This window comes from Physella acuta, unplaced genomic scaffold (genome assembly GCF_028476545.2).
Source record: "Physella acuta isolate Inbredline_101_S28 unplaced genomic scaffold, ASM2847654v3 ptg000494l, whole genome shotgun sequence".
NCBI lineage: Eukaryota > Metazoa > Mollusca > Gastropoda > Physidae > Physella > Physella acuta.
In genome coordinates this window covers 1177747-1195072 of record NW_026732013.1, presented here as the reverse complement: position 1 = coordinate 1195072, position 17326 = coordinate 1177747, and the positions used below count along the sequence as shown (strand labels likewise).

Here is a 17326-nt window from a genome sequence, read left to right as displayed (position 1 = left end):
AGTTATATTACTTTCACAATTTTGTATTGGGGGGGGGGGGGGGGGGGTATTAACCCTCTACTGCCTATACCTTTATGTTGTATGGCATGAGATGTCCAATCAAATCACTAAATGCTTGGTGCATCCATTCGCGAGACCTAGTTAGCCTTTAAGATTGTGTTCTATCGACATCTCTTATGTTACCAATCAGAATAAAGCTGGCCCTAGTTTTATGATATTTATGAAAGCCTCAGAAGAGAACTAGTAAATTGTGTGTTGATTATCCGTTTATTAAATGCACAAAACACGTTACGATTGTAGATAGTTTTTTAATCAGTCATGTGAAACATGGTGACTAACATTACATAAACGTGCGGCACATCTAGCCACGCCCCCTAAATCATTGGCTCATTCGTCTATAGATACATACTCAGTGTATTTATATCCTGCATGGCTAATTTTTTCGACATATCTTTATATTCCTCATCAAAATCATAATCGCTGTGTGCACGTTGGATTGTTCTTTTCTTGTAACATTCCAGAAAATCGTATTTTCTCGGCAGATATTGGTCCACAAATAACTTATTGGTAACCACGGAGACGACAACAACGCATAAACCGCCCATTAGCATACAGTAGGTCCGCATTGGAAACATTTGCTTCTGCGCGAGCTCGTCATAAAATGGCAGCTTCAAATAAGCCGGTAAGTTCAGCAACGGCTCCCCGCACAGCAGTCGCAGCAGTAGAGAAATCGCGAAGCCTGCAAGACTGCCGTAAGCGTTAGAGGCGGACAGCCAGAGGACAAGCGTGAGTTGGGGAAACAAAACAATGTACATCAGATCAGAAGACAGAGCGAACAGGCTACAGGGCTGGCTGGCATAAATCGCAATCGTTGTGCTTAGAAATCCAATGATAAAGTTGCTGATTCTCAAGACGTACATTAACTCTCTTTCTGTAGCCTGTGATAAAATGTAAATGTATATTTAAATAAATAAAGAAAGAAAGAAATATATATATATATATATATATATATATATATATATATATATATATATATATATATATATATATATATATATATATATATATATATATTAGCTTTAAACGTGAGTCATTGTGGTATTACTAAATCACTTATCTAATAATTAAAATGAGCTAAGTTTAGCTTGAACAGATGATTAGGTATCGAGGGTATAGCAGGAGTGAAAATGACTGGCCAGGGACCAGGAAAGAGAGCAGGTTTGAGAGCCGCTGTGACGTACACATGTGCCAGGAAGGCGTGGGGTACCTGGGGCCGGAAGATATCGGCGTAAATGTTTTTGGTGAGGATGGAGCTGGACGACAGGACGCACGAGTCACACAACGCCATAGCCGAGGACGCGAGGGCGCTGATTCCTAAAATTGTCGTCGGCAGTGGTGTTAAGTAGGTTAAAGCCAAAGCCATAATGGACTTTTGTTCTAATGACTTCGCCGAGCCAGAGTAGCTAGTCATATTCCAGTCTAAGAAGGAAAATTTTAAAGTTCTAAACAACACAAAACCATATACCAACATCTAAACATGACCTGACCACAACCCAACATCTAAACATGACGTGACCATAAGCCAACATCTAAACATGATGTGACCACACCCCAACATCTAAACATGACGTGACCATAAGCCAACATCTAAACATGACGTGACCATAAGCCAACATCTAAACATGACGTGACCATAAACCCAACATCTAAACATGACGTGACCATAAGCCAACATCTAAACATGACGTGACCACACCCCAACATCTAAACATGACGTGACCATAAGCCCAACATCTAAACATGACGTGACCATAAGCCAACATCTAAACATGACGTGACTACACCCCAACATCTAAACATGACGTGACCACACCCCAACATCTAAACATGACGTGACCATAAGCCCAACATCTAAACATGACGTGACCATAAGCCAACATCTAAACATGACGTGACCACACCCCAACATCTAAACATGACGTGACCACACCCCAACATCTAAACATGACGTGACCATAAGCCAACATCTAAACATGACGTGACTACACCCCAACATCTAAACATGACGTGACCACACCCCAACATCTAGACATGACGTGACCATAAGCCCAACATCTAAACTTGACGTGACCACACCACAACATCTAAACTTGACGTGACCACACCCCAACATCTAAACATGACGTGACCACACCCCAACATCTAGGCATGACGTGACCATAAGCCCAACATCTAAACATGACGTGACCACACCCCAACATCTAAACTTGACGTGACCACACCACAACATCTAAACTTGACGTGACCACACCCCAACATCTAAACATGACGTGACCACACCCCAACATCTAGGCATGACGTGACCATAAGCCCAACATCTAGACATGACGTGACCACACCCCAACATCTAGACATGACGTGACCACACCCCAACATCTAAACTTGACGTGACCACACCCCAACATCTAAACATGACGTGACCACACCCCAACATCTAAACATGACGTGACCATAAGCCAACATCTAAACATGACGTGACCACACCCCAACATCTAAACATGACGTGACCACACCCCAACATCTAGGCATGACGTGACCATAAGCCCAACATCTAAACTTGACGTGACCACACCACAACATCTAAACATGACGTGACCACACCCCAACATCTAAACATGACGTGACCACACCCCAACATCTAAACATGACGTGACCACACCCCAACAACTAAACATGACGTGACCACACCCCAACATCTAAACATGACGTGACCACACCCCAACATCTAAACATGACGTGACCACACCCCAACATCTAAACATGACGTGACCACACCCCAACATCTAAACATGACGTGACCACACCCCAACATCTAGACATGACGTGACCATAAGCCCAACATCTAAACTTGACGTGACCACACCACAACATCTAAACTTGACGTGACAACACCCCAACATCTAAACTTGACGTGACCACTTACCTGCCGCAGTACCCGCCAAGCCCAGCAGTATGGGCGTGGCACCCAGTGCCAGACACAGTACACTGGAGACGATGGCCGACACCTTCGCTGTTTTCACTGTCGCGCTGGACAACGATCTTTGGTATATGCACTAAAACATACCATTAGATGGTCAGCCTTGGTTAGTCAGTTGTGGTCAGCTGTGGTCAGTCGTCGTCAGTCAGTTGTGGTCAGTCAATTGTGGTAAGTTGTGGTCAGTCGTGGTCAGTCAATTGTGGTCAGTCAGTCCTGGTCATTCAGTTGTGGTCAGTCAATTGTGGTCAGTCGTGGTCAGTCAATTGTGGTCAGTCAGTCCTGGTCAGTCAGTTGTGGTCAGTCGTAGTCAGTTGTGTTCAGTCAGTTGTGGTCAGTCAATTGTGGTCAGTCGTGGTCAGTCAATTGTGGTCAGTCAGTCCTGGTCAGTCAGTTGTGGTCAGTCGTGGTCAGTCAGTTGTGGTCAGTCTGTCATTGTTTGTCCGTCATGGCTAGTTAGTCTTGGCTAGTCATGTGAGGTTAGTTATTCCTTATAGAAAGTATATACTTTAGCCCCGCCCGGAAATTTAATTCCGCCCTCACAGAAATTTTGAAATGCTCCCCCACCCCCGGAGAAAAATGCCTGAAACGAACCTGCCATGTGATGTTGCCGAAAATGTACAAGAGACACACGTCAATGGTTGAGAGGATGGGGCTGTCCTGTACTCGCCGCCAGCTGCTGTCTCTAATGCTGGACAAGTTGACCGATGGGTGGGTCAGGGCAAAAGGCACGCAAGTCGCCTGTGGACCAAGGCGTGGCTTCATGTCAGCATCAATGGAAGTGGTCACATTTTTTGGCACGCTAAAACCAAATCTTAACTTGAAGCAGTCAAGTTTTTTGTCACGCTAAAACCAAATCATTACTTGAAGCAGTCAACACCAATGAACCCCCTCCCGTCCACAAAGACACACCAATGAACCCCCTCCCATCCACAAAGACACACCAACGAACCCTCTTCCCAGAGACACACCAACGAACCCCCTCCCTAGTCTAAGAATCACACCAACGAACCCCCTCCCCTCCACAACGACACACCAACGAACCATGCCGAAGACGATGAAGAAGAGCTGGATGACGTCAGTGTAGACGACAGAGAACAAGCCGCCGATGCCAGTGTAGGTGACGGAGATGGACGACGACATGATGATGGCAGTGGAGGCGTTCATGTCCAGCACGACAGAGGTGGTCTGACCTGTCACAAAGAATCGTGTCACATTTCAAAGGAAGTCAATGTCTGACATATCACAGAGATTCGTTTCACATTTCAAGGAAGTCAATGTCTGACCTGTCACAGAGATTCATGTCACATTTCAAGGGAGTCAATGTCTGATTGTATGGGCTAATTGTTGTATGTTTTCATGTCGATACAAAGGTTTGAGGTGACGGTAGACTGACCATGAACTTGTCACCCCACCTAGTGACGGTACACTGACCATGAACTTGTCACCCCACCTAGTGACGGTACACTGACCATGAACTTGTCACCCCACCTAGTGACGGTAGACTGACCATGAACTTGTCACCCCACCTAGTGACGGTACACTGACCATGAACTTGTCACCCCACCTAGTGACGGTACACTGACCCATGAACTTGTCACCCCACCTAGTGACGGTACACTGACCCATGAACTTGTCACCCCACCTAGTGACGGTAGACTGACCATGAACTTGTCACCCCACCTAGTGACGGTACACTGACCATGAACTTGTCACCCCACCTAGTGACGGTAGACTGACCTATGAACTTGTCACCCCACCTACTGACGGTACACTGACCTATGAACTTGTCACCCCACCTAGTGACGGTACACTGACCATGAACTTGTCACCCCACCTAGTGACGGTACACTGACCCATGAACTTGTCACCCCACCTAGTGACGGTACACTGACCCATGAACTTGTCACCCCACCTAGTGACGGTACACTGACCCATGAACTTGTCACCCCACCTAGTGACGGTACACTGACCATGAACTTGTCACCCCACCTAGTGACGGTACACTGACCCATGAACTTGTCACCCCACCTAGTGACGGTACACTGACCCACGAACTTGTCACCCCACCTAATACATAAACACGTGGTTTTACCAAAAGTAGCCAACAGAGCAGCCGACCAGATAATATCGCCAAAGATGTGGGGGAGAATCAAGATGGCGCCGACTTTCTTGCCATACTTGAGTTGAAACGGATCAAATATCGTGATGTAGCACTCGCTTCTCATCTTCGGCACGAAGGTGAAGGCTCCTACAGTAATAGATCTTTATTGCAGAGTTACTGTCTAAATCAGAAGGTTTGTGAACATTTCAATGTGAACAAACGACATTCCTAATATTTGTTTAGCTGCACACATAAACTTCAAAAAATATATCTGAGAATAATAAGGTGAAAATAATATAAATTATTAAGGCGAAATTTTTTTTTGGATGTCATGGAATTTTGCCGATGTTTAACCCAATCCTTTTGAAGCGCTCGGTCACAAAATGTTAGAACTAATTGTGGAGTAATTTAATTTTGTTATCACTTTTCTATCAAATAAAAAGTATAAATCAAAATTCTTATGTAATACGGGAGTCAGCGTCCTAATATCATGACTTATAATGCCAAGTTGAACCATCCTAGTCTAGCACTAAGAGAACACTTCCTTAAGCTGCATGGAGATAAAAAAAAAAAAGAACACAACACTTGCTGAATTCAAGGAAGAACCACCGTTTTTTTTAACGTGTCTGAAAGGCACCAGTCAAGTTTTTTGTCACGCTAAAACCAAATCTTTACTTGACGCAGTCAAGTTATTTGTCGCGCTAAAACCAAATCTTTACTTGACGCAGTCAAGTTTTTTGTCACGCTAAAACTAAATCTTTACTTGAAGCAGTCAAGTTTTTTGTCACGCTAAAATCAAATCATTACTTGAAGCAGTAATGCCGCGTTACTGTCGCGCTACAACCAAATATCGCTGTCAGCTGATATAAATAAGTGCTTTATCACGAAGTAGACAGGCCAACAACAACAGCTGCCTAACATGAGGCCTCAATATTAACAGTATAAACGCCACCCCACCCCCACCCCCAATTCAACCGCCAACAACAACCCTCCCCAGTCGCGCCAACGACACCTACTCCACAAAGACCCCAATTGTGTGTGCGCGTGTGTGTGTGCGATCACATTTTAACGGTTTTGTTCTTTGAACGCAGTGACATTGATGTACGGTTAATTTTTTCCAACGGTAAAAATATAGGTCTATGCTTATATTCTGAATTTGAAAAAAAAAAAAACAAAAAAAAATCCTATTAATAACGGTTTGGTCGGTGACTGCGCAAATAAAAGCTTGTGCGGCTCGGTACTTTCAAATACGTTAACAACCACTAATCTGACCAGGCTAAAAGGAAATTAAATATAACTAACACAAACAAAATGGCGCCACAACTAAACGCAAAACCCAGAAATGGCGCCACAACTAAAGAGAAATGGTGCCACAACTAAAGAGAAATGGTGCCACAACTAAAGAGAAATGGCGCCACAACTAAAGAGAAATGGTGCCAGTATTACCCAGCAACAGCGCCAGGAAAACGCCCAGAGCAGCCTGAGCCTGTTCAAGGCCAGCAAATGTTGACCTTTCACCTGAGCCATGGACGAAACTTCCGCTGGCGATGGTCGCTGGAAGAAAAGGTTGGTGGGAACAACTCAACAACATCATAATTTACTGCTACATTTTGGTGGGAACAGCTCACCTACATCATAATTCACTGCTACATTTTGGCGGGAACAGCTTAGGTACATCATAATTTACTGCTACATTTTGGTGGGAACAGCTCAACTACATCATAATTCACTGTTACATTTTGGTGGAAACAACTCAACAACATCATAATTTACTGCTACATTTTGGTGGGAACAGCTCACCTACATCATAATTTACTGCTACATTTTGGCGGGAACAGCTTAGGTACATCATAATTTACTGCTACATTTTGGTGGGAACAGCTCAACAACATCATAGGTTACTGCTACATTTTGGCGGGAACAGCTTAGGTACATCATAATTTACTGCTACATTTTGGTGGAAACAGCTCAACAACATCATAATTTACTGCTACATTTTGGTGGGAACAGCTCAACAACATCATAATTTACTGCTACATTTTGGTGGGAACAGCTCAACAACATCATAATTTACTGCTACATTTTGGTGGGAACAGCTCAACAACATCATAATTTACTGCTACATTTTGGTGGGAACAGCTCAACAACATCATAATTTACTGCTACATTTTGGTAGGAACAGCTCAACAACATCATTATTTACTGCTACATTTTGGGGGAACAGATCTGCAACATCATAATTTACTGCTACATTTTGGTGGGAACAGCTCAACAACATCATAATTTACTGCTACATTTTGGTGGGAACAGCTCAACAACATCATAATTTACTGCTACATTTTGGTGGGAACAGCTCAACAACATCATAATTTACTGCTACATTTTGGTGGGAACAGCTCAACAACATCATAATTTACTGCTACATTTTGGTAGGAACAGCTCAACAACATCATTATTTACTGCTACATTTTGGGGGAACAGATCTGCAACATCATAATTTACTGCTACATTTTGGGGGAACAGATCAGCAACATCATAATTTACTGCTACATTTTGGTGGGAACAGCTCAACATCATCATTATCTACTGCTACATTTTGGTGGGAACAGCTCAACTACATCATAATTTACAGCTACATTTTGGTGGGAACAGCTTAGGTACATCATAATTTACTGCTACATTTTGGTGGGAACAGCTTAGGTACATCATAATTTACTGCTACATTTTGGTAGGAACAGCTCAACAACATCATTATTTACTGCTACATTTTGGGGGAACAGATCAGCAACATCATAATTTACTGCTACATTTTGGGGGAACAGATCAGCAACATCATAATTTACTGCTACATTTTGGTGGGAACAGCTCAACATCATCATTATCTACTGCTACATTTTGGTGGGAACAGCTCAACTACATCATAATTTACAGCTACATTTTGGTGGGAACAGCTTAGGTACATCATAATTTACTGCTACATTTTGGTGGGAACAGCTTAGGTACATCATAATTCACTGCTACATTTTGGTAGGAACAGCTCAAAAACATCATTATCTACTGCTACATTTTGGTGGGAACAGCTCAACTACATCATAATTCACTGTTACATTTTGGTGGGAACAGCTCAGCAACATCATAATTTACTGATATATTTTGGTTGGAAAATCTCAACAACATCATAATTTACTGCTACATTGTGTAAGCACATTGCAAAGCTATCTATTAATGTATTTTGTGCTTTTAAACGTTTAAAAACGACCTGGGAGAAATACATTTTAGATGCCTTGAGAAATGTGATCATTTCTACATTTATATTTTAAAAGAAAATATTTACTGCAACGATTGTCCACCTGACCCCCTCCCCGGAGCCAAATGTGTGAAAGAAACACTGGTCACCTGTGAGGCTGGCAGTCGAGAGGAAGTATCCCAGACTCACCTGTGAGGCTAGCAGTCGAGAGGAAGTATCCCAGACTCACCTGTGAGGCTAGCAGTCGAGAGGAAGTATCCCAGACTCCTGTTGGCCACCAGGCCAGCCTCGTGAGTGATGCTTTTGGACGCTCTCTTGCTGCCGAAGATGCCGACGACGAGAATGACGATGAAGATGAGTCCCAGTATTATGGTGCCGACCAGGTTGATTTCCATGGGCGTTCCTTCGTCCTCTGTCCAGAAAATCTAGATTTTAGTGGATCAAACGGGTTCTTATCGAATAGTCATACCCTAATACTAGGGCGCCAAAATGGGTTGGAAAAATATATTGAAAGGTTGAGGGGAGTGCAAATCGAAAAGTTTGTCCCCGGGCGCCGGGAAGGGTCGCTACGCCTCTGTGTGGGTTTAAGTTTAAGTTTAACTCGAGACTCGAGGGTTAAGACTAGTGTGCTCAATAGACAAGGACTGGTGTAGTTCTGGGACCATCGATTCCTTTTTGCCCTGTTGGCAGGGGTGTTAAGATTAAATTATGTGTATTCAGGGCTGGGGTTATGGCTAGTGTTGTTTCTTCCAGACTTTTTTCTCCGGGGGGGGGGGGGGGGTACTTGAAATTTTCGGGGGGGGGGGGGGGGCGGTAGACTTTCTTCGGGGGGGGGGGGGGGGCGGACACTGTTAAATGTATATATATTTTCTAAATAAATTCCATTTGGTTTCCATTTGGTTCGAGGGGGGGGGGGGGGGAGGGGGGGGGGGCGGTAGACTTTTTTCGGGGGGGGGGGATGCCTGGAAAAAAACTCTGGTAGTATCGGCAATACACCAACATGTGTCGTATAGTATCGGAAATACACCTACCCATTGTTAGAAAACGAACATGGCTAATGCAAAGGAAGGCTGCCACAAAAAAGTAGACTGACACAAACACACTTACAGGCTACTTTTTAAAAGTTGTTTTATTCCTAGCTAAATTTAAGGTTTGGTTTAAGATTATAGGTTATCATTAATGCCACCTCTTCGATGACTAACTAGTGTTTCTTCCAGACGCTTTTCTCATTTCTCCGTGGGGGGGGGGGGGGGGGCAACTGGAAGCCTGGAAGAAACTCTGTGACTAACAGAGGCGATGACGGAAAAGCAACACGGTACTTCAGCGAAAAAGTTAGGGCTGTGAATAGGCTGTGATTACTTTAACTTTATGCTTAAAGTATAGTCCACTTTATACTTTATACTTTATGGTCTAACATGGGTTAGATCCAGGTTAAGTCAAAGGGTTATCCACGGCTACAAACCGAACCGCCTTTTAAAATCTTATATGTGAGTCTTGTCTACAAGGAAACCGACGAGTGTATGCGTGTGTAACATTACATAATTTTACCTTTAACTTGAAACACGATTCTTTCTAGTGTTAATGAAACGATTCAATATTAACTTTAATCAAAACATTTTTATTATTTACACTTCCGTTTTGATATTACAAATGTTGACGTCATCTGGACAACAATTTTCCGATGTGCGCATCAAACCGTTAATGTGTTGAGATCTTGTCTGAAAGTTAGCTTTACAAGAAATCAAGCAGGCATTATACACCTGATCAGGTTTTTACTTTCCTACAGAAGGCCTACTGTATAATGATTTATTTGGTCTATAGGCCAGGCTTTATATATTGCCATTTTCAAAATATAGATCCGTGCAGAAAGTGTTTCAAGTGTTTGCCTAATAATGTTGTTGTGCTAAGTTATGCATTTTAAAAAACCCAATCATCTCAGATATCGTATCAATGTTAATTTGTCGTTAAGTTAATTAAGTTAAATAAATGTGAATAGTTTCGGACGTTAGCCTTTGACCTCCAACTCGAGTAAAATAAATACGGGAGATAACTAGAAACTCGAGACTCTTGTTTGTTTGAAGAATACATTTATTTTATGCTCACCAGTTCAGTATAAAAGTATAAAAGAAATTAAATTAGGCCTAGACAAAGCTGCAAGAGTTTAGCCAAGCATTAAGTCACTAATTCTTTTTTTGAAATTTAATTTAGACGTAGACTCTAGATTATATGCGTCAGTAGTAAACTAGACAGTCTATTAGTATTTTCGTTAAAGCAGTGAACAACACGATGTCAAAATGCAGAGATATCTTAATAATACAGACGGGTGGTCAGTAGATTCTAGCTGAGTGAGGGGTGGGACCTATTTTTTTATTTTAAAAAATTTGAACTTTATTTTAAAACAAATAGACTAGTCATAGATTTATAGTAGCCTAATGGGCCCTAGTTAAAAAATTACCAGGCCCCGCCTTCATCAGCCATTCATTAATCATTAAGCTTTAAGTAGGAACAAAAATCTTGGCAAAGAAGAAATCAACTGTGAACTTACCTATTATCATCAACTATTATGACTTAATTATAAAATATAAAAAAATAATATAATTATTATCTTATCTTATACTCATCATACTGCAATTTGAGGGAGGGGTTTTAATATAAATATGTATTTATTCCCCCCCCCCCCAAAAAAAAAAACCCTGGTCAAATGAGTTTGTCTAGTGGTCATTGGGTAAATGATTAATGGTTGTTTTTAAGGCAATTTTTTAATTTAAATTATTTCCGGTTAGACCTTAGGCCTATCAAATATAAATATTTAACAAGTTGGTTTTATATAGGCCTATATATGATATATATATATATTTATTTATATACATATTGACCTATACCTAAATATATAGAGATAAACAAGCGGTGCTATAGCCCTACTTGTAAAACATAAATTGTTAATTGACAAGCATGTTAAGTGAAATGTATTTTGGCCGAAAATAAATTGTGTTACTGCGAATGAGACTGAAGTGATAGAAAGTAGTTTGTTATCCTAAGGATAAAAAATTGACTCATTTTTATTTTACCACTACTAGGCACTATCGACAAAGTCTATCCTCAGCTGCCTGAATCATGTCGATTGAACTTTGGAGAACCTGCAGTAGTCAATATATTAGCACGCAATGCCCCTTGCTTTCCTTATAATGTACAGACAGTCTGCACGAAAGATAGCTATGAAATAACCGAGGAGGACAGGTAGTGAACCATTTTAAACTAGAAGTTGAAATAGTAAACATTTTGGATGATATTTAGAATCGACCCTTTGAATCCCGTACAGATCATCCCCTCGGCGTGGCCTCAACCAAAAGCCATTCCTCTGGGGGTCGTTATTTTCACGAAATCGTTTTCCAATTTGTTTTCATGACACTGGTATTTAGTTCATGAGAATGTACGTAAACCCCTCATGCCTGACAGAGATCATTTTAGGGCATATTTTTAAAAAACTTTAAAAAATCCGAACTACACGTAGAAAAAAATGGCTTTTTCAGCCACCAATCAAAACACGGAGAAAGCATGCATTTGATTGCTTGATGGCGGATAGTATGAAAGCTCAAGGGTTTTCTCTCAATTTTTTACCTCACTACCTTGTATTTGTGTCACTGGCTAAATTTGACCAAGAATCCTTGTCCTATCATAGTTATCCTCTGTGCCCTAAACCTAAACTTAGTGAATATTCTGGCTTACCAGTCAATCAGAGATATAATTTGTACAAGCAATACCGCTAAAAAGGTACCCTTAAGCACCTCATTTCTGCCACTCTCTGTACCACCATTCCTTTTACTAATAAGATTTGATCTTACTGATAAGGTGTTTGGATTTGTAAAATAAAAATACTGTTCAGAATAGAAAAATGTTTTTGTTTTTAAATACTTTTTTTAGTCACCACTGATAGCAATCTGGTTTTAAATTTGTTTCTCCATAAACATTGATCTTAGAAGGCCTATTAATGCATTATAATTTTGATAAGACATCTTATAAAGGATAATAAACTGATATAAAAAATTGTTGCAATTATTTTAGTTTAAAAATAGCGAGTATACAGTGGATCAATTTTTAAAAAAAATCACAATGTCATTTACAGAGAAGACATCTTGCGATATGTTGTAGAGGCGGACCAAGAGCTTGTGCTGATCACTCATGGCATGACTACCATGTGCGAGACAGCTAAATATTTGGTTCACGCTGGTGTCGGTCAAGGCAGTAAATATGGCCCAGGGGTTGGTCAAAAGGTATGGAAACATTTTATAATATCAATTACATTTACATCTTTTTTAAGGAAAAGTCATTCAGAAATTGTGAGTGGGGGATTTGCCATTTTCTATTGCATAAAACAAAATTATCTCTTAAAAAATTAACTGATGCATGAGTTGTTGGGGCAGTCTCAGTAAGCTCCAACACTTTCCTCTGATTGGTTAGGCATTACATTTGTCTAGAAGACAGCATTAATTCCCCCCCACCCCTCTCACCACAGTATAAGGGTTGTTGCTCACAGTATATCATTTTGAGAAATTGTGATAATGCTACCATACTTTTAATAAATGTAAGATACAGAAAAATTATGAAATGTTCCACAAACTAGTAAGGATGCACAAACTATTTCTACCTATCTGAGACAGAAATTTTCTTTGCTTTAGATTGTTGTTCTGACTGGCGCCAGCAAGCCTGAATGCATGAAGGACTCTGATGCAGACTTCAATATTGGCCTGGCATTGGGGTTCCTGCAGGGCTCATCAAACCCAGGAGTTTTTGTTGCAGTGGAGGGGAGTGTCGTTCCTGGGGCCCATGTCGTTAGAACAAAAGAAGGAAAGTTTGTTGACGACAGGGACCTGTTGAAAAGATTTTAAGTGCCACACAAACAGACTTTGCATGAGAAAAGAATGTTTTAATTAGCAGATATAGTACCATTTGTTTGAACTAGGGTGAGATAAATGTGTTTTATAAACACAGTCATGGCGTAATCGAATTTGATTTATAAAAAAGTCATTATTCAGGGATTGATTTGTTTAAAAAATGATGTGTAAAAGAAAGTATAGTCCATTTAAAACTAATAACTTACAGTGGGGTGTTGTTCAAAATGTCAATTTATTTTGTTTTTTTCTAGAAAGTTGAGAAAGTAAAATATTATTTGAATCTCTTTTTGTACATTTCCATTATTTTGTTTCCTGTTGTGAAAGATTTTGTTGGAATATCTTCTTGTATACTTCCATTATTTTGTTTCCTGTGGTGAAAGATTTTGTTGGAATATCTTCTTGTATACTTCCATTATTTTGTTTCCTGTGGTGAAAGATTTTGTTGGAATATCTTTCTGTACATTTCCATTATTTTTTTTCCTGTAGTGAAAGATTTTGTTGGAATATCTTCTTGTATACTTCCATTATTTTGTTTCCTGTGGTGAAAGATTGGAATATCTTCTTGTATATTTCCATTATTTTGTTTCCTGTGCTGAAAGATTGTATTGATGTGTTTTCTCGTACTTTTCCATTGTATTTTTTCCTGTTGTGAAAGATTTGGTTAATGTGTATGCCTGCTTATGGTAATTTTTCATATTTGCTAAATTTGATGTTGGAATGTTATTTTTTATACTTTCTTTTGTTACAATTTGATGAGCTACATTTGTTTTATAAAACTGTTATATTAAATGATGTTGTCAAGTAACTTAGTTGAATAGTTTTGTTTTTACATACCTCATACTTAAAACCAGAAAATCTTTCACCTGGCATAGCTTTCTTTTGTTTATGTATCAAAAATTGTGGTTTGGGATTGGCTGAATTGGTTGACATAAAAGAAATAGAAAAGTAATATCTGAGTTTAAAGCAATGACAACTAACCAAATTCTTAGTGTGTCATATAAAGTATCATTTTCTTGGCATTTTGTCTACATAACTGTCATCCATAATATTAGCTTGGTTGTCACCCCCACACTACCATGGTTGTCACTCTATACATGAACATGGTTGTCACTCATCACTACCATGGTTGTCACTCCACATAAACATGGTTATCAATTTTTTATGAACATGGTTGTCACTCTATACATGAACATGGTTGTCACTCTTTACATGAACATGGTTGTCACTCTATACATGAACATGGTTGTCACTCTATACATGAACATGGTTGTCACTGTAACATGACCATGGTTGTCACTCTATACATGGTTGTCACTCTATAAATGAACACGGTTGTCACTCTATACATGAACATGGTTGCCACTCCATACATGAACATGGTTGTCACTCATCACTACCATGGTTGTCACTCTATACATGAACATGGTTGACAATGGTTGTCCTGAAGAATATGGTTGCTTCTCGTTAACCTCCCCCTCCCCCTGCTGTTATAAAGAAATCTACCAGAAATGTAACACTGATTAAAAAAACCACGTTGGTACTTGATCTGATTATCTCTCATGCTCTGTGTCAAAGTAGCTCAGATTCAAAACCCAAATAACTTTTGTACTAAACATTTGTTTTGTGCACGTTCGGCTTATCGTTTGCTCCCCGTGACTTTTTGAGTTCTATTTTTGTTACTTCTACTTTCGCTTGTTTCAAATAGAACAAAGCAAATGAGTTTCAATACCAGAAATCTTCACTGTGAAAAGGTTAAAAAAAAAGCTACCAAAGTAAATACTAGCCTTGTGTAAGCGGCTTACGGCGAGCCCGGGCTGCTCATGACCTTGCTGGCACGGGTATCGGTTCTCGCGTGAGCCAAACGATTTGTGTCTTCTGCCTTTTTGCACACGAGATGTCCCATGCCTTCCTCTATACGCCTTGTCAAATAGTAAGCTTATTATATCATGATTAGAAGCCTGTGTAGCACGGTAGGATTAGGCCGGCCAACACGTGATCTTGCTAGCAGCTTTGACTACATTGTGCTGCGTCCCCCGTTTCTGGCTTCAGGTTTTGTCCCGTCACGTTTAGCATTAGACGTGTTTTTTTTTTCAGTGCCAGGGCGTGGCCTAGTAAATTATTTTTAGAATCAATAATATATAAAATTAGATTCCATATATTTGAGGGTCAGTGAGGTGGGCGTGGCCAAGATTTCTAATATTAGCCCATGGGTCCGTTCAGGCTTTTGGACAATATGGTTTTTGAAATATTTGAAATCCAGTTGAAAAATCGAAATGAGGTGGGCGCCCCGTGCACGTGTGAGCACAGTTCGAGGTGGCCGTGGCTGGGCGTGGGGGCTCCAGACACGGGGTGTCGGTTATAAAAGGGACGGTGTAGGTCTGGGGCCACACTGTTTTTTTGCGACGTGTCTCCACACACTGCCCTACCTTGCTGGATGTTCTACACGAGATACACATCATCTCGCGAGATCAGCGTGTTCTAATCTACTTGTAGGAAGTCTTCATGCGATCTTTCAATATGTTTTACACCTTAAGTATTCCAGTATCTTGCACTTTGTAAGTTTTCTGTAAGTATTTTTATAATTTCTAACAAAAGAAAGAACTACTTTTTTAAATACCCATAATTAAATTAAGATGTTCAAAATCAAATAGTAATTTTTTTAAACAGCCTGTATTTGAAGTTTGGACATTTAGAATGAGAAACCTGGCCAAAATAAATAAAAATTGCCAGTTGGAAGTCGAGCCAGCACACACAAGTTCGATTGGTTTGTAAAAGTAATTTCAATGCAATGGTTAAAATATTTAAGCGTTAAATAGCAACTAAAGATATTTATAACAAAATGTGTTAGTAAATAGTTTATTTTTAGCGCAATTTCCATTCTGGAGAATTGCGTTTAATAACTCGTCATTTCTGGGAATGGATGGATGAATGAATGAATGTATGGATGAATGCTTTAAGTCGTATCTCCTCCTCAACGAAGCAATATCGATGACTAGTTCCAAAAGCAATTATGTTAAGCAAGTTACGAGAATGAGCATAGGCCATAAAAATTCCGGGTTTCTTTCATGTATTTCCCGGAAAAGCCAAAAAACCTCGAAACAATTCAGTTTTTGGCCCATATCTCGTCAACCAGACCACTTAGCGACTTGAAACACGTACCAATCGATTCCTGCCATAATTTAGAACAATATTGCCGAAGAAAGTTTTCAAAAATATCCTCTCGTTCGGTCACAAATTTTAAAATTACATAAACACCTACAAACCGATCGTTCTTCTAGCTTGAACGCACCGCAGCATTATACGTCAGAGCTATTTTTAGATAACATAAGGAAATTGCGCATAAATGTCACTAGACTTTTTAAATTAACTTGTTTTAAATATGGTCCAGTGGTATTAAAAAGTTTATACTTAATAATAACATTCACACTTGCTATTGTATCCACAAAAGTTTATGACAACTATAGTTTCTACAAATTTAAATCCTAAAAGCCTTTTACTAAAAGGCATTATCAAAATCCCCCCCCCCCCCCCCCCAAAAAAAAAACAACAACAACACAGACACTTGCCTCTATTTGGATTTATCTTCAAGTATGCTTCTGTAACACCGTGTTTACACTAGCTACATGTATATTATACAGTCATGTCTTGGAGGAAAACTCGCAACCAGATATCGTTAAATGAAAAAATAAATTTCCCACGGAAAAAGTATAGGCTACTTACTTGCTGCGATTTTTTTTTCTGGACATAAGAACAAAGGTACAGAACATCACTAATCTGACAACAGAAGTAGCTCTCCATTGCCACCGATGATTTTTTTTTTGACTAGCTAAGTTTAATGGCACACACATAGAGGTGGACCAAACGAAGCAAAACAAAACCAAAAAAAAATCCCTCATCTCAAGTTATTAATCTTTTTATTTCATTAAGCAATATTTATCTGAAATTAGAAAGTGAATTTTAAAGCTGTGTTTCATTCATTCAAAACTGAGACGGACATTTAGAAAACCTTGTTAGTTACGCTAATGCATAATTTTCAGTAAAGATCAGTT

At 39.9% G+C, this 17326-nt stretch overlaps 2 protein-coding genes across 4 annotated transcripts; one reads left to right on the top strand and one right to left on the bottom strand.

Annotated features, from left to right (window-relative positions):
• Window positions 1–301: 301 nt before the first annotated feature.
• On the bottom strand, window positions 302–10026 carry LOC131944509 (high-affinity choline transporter 1). Of its 3 annotated transcripts, none has more exons than XM_059305178.1 (9): window positions 9934–10026; window positions 8615–8797; window positions 6585–6692; window positions 5130–5285; window positions 4079–4227; window positions 3629–3775; window positions 2984–3113; window positions 1268–1479; window positions 302–938 (listed from the first exon to the last, which is right to left on the bottom strand). In XM_059305178.1, exons 2-9 carry the CDS (start codon window positions 8778–8780, stop codon window positions 396–398), a joined length of 1611 nt encoding a protein of 536 aa, XP_059161161.1. In that variant the 5' UTR covers window positions 8781–8797; window positions 9934–10026; the 3' UTR covers window positions 302–395. The 3 variants fall into 3 exon arrangements, with proteins under 3 accessions (XP_059161161.1, XP_059161162.1, XP_059161163.1); XM_059305180.1 differs by having other exon boundaries at window positions 797–938; window positions 1242–1479; XM_059305179.1 differs by lacking the exon at window positions 6585–6692.
• Window positions 10027–10509: 483 nt separating this feature from the next.
• On the top strand, window positions 10510–14067 carry LOC131944508 (uncharacterized). The gene is made up of 4 exons (XM_059305177.1): window positions 10510–10711; window positions 11463–11622; window positions 12509–12656; window positions 13062–14067. The coding sequence occupies exons 1-4, from the start codon at window positions 10672–10674 to the stop codon at window positions 13269–13271; spliced, it is 558 nt and encodes a 185-aa protein (XP_059161160.1). The 5' UTR covers window positions 10510–10671; the 3' UTR covers window positions 13272–14067.
• The last annotated feature ends 3259 nt before the right edge of the window (window positions 14068–17326 follow it).

Bases quoted from the DNA above. Each gene is read 5' to 3' on its own strand.
- LOC131944509 (XM_059305178.1), bottom strand. From the start codon at position 8,780: ATGGAAATCAACCTGGTCGGCACCATAATACTGGGACTCATCTTCATC. The intron at 6,693-8,614 runs GTGAGTCTGGGA...CTTTTCTTCCAG, and splicing joins CTCGACTGCTAGCCTCACAG to CGACCATCGCCAGCGGAAGT. The intron at 5,286-6,584 runs GTAATACTGGCA...CTATTACTGTAG, and splicing joins TTTCCTGGCGCTGTTGCTGG to GAGCCTTCACCTTCGTGCCG.
- LOC131944508 (XM_059305177.1), top strand. From the start codon at position 10,672: ATGTCAAAATGCAGAGATATCTTAATAATACAGACGGGTG. The intron at 10,712-11,462 runs GTCAGTAGATTC...TACCACTACTAG, and splicing joins CTTAATAATACAGACGGGTG to GCACTATCGACAAAGTCTAT. The intron at 11,623-12,508 runs GTAGTGAACCAT...TGTCATTTACAG, and splicing joins GAAATAACCGAGGAGGACAG to AGAAGACATCTTGCGATATG.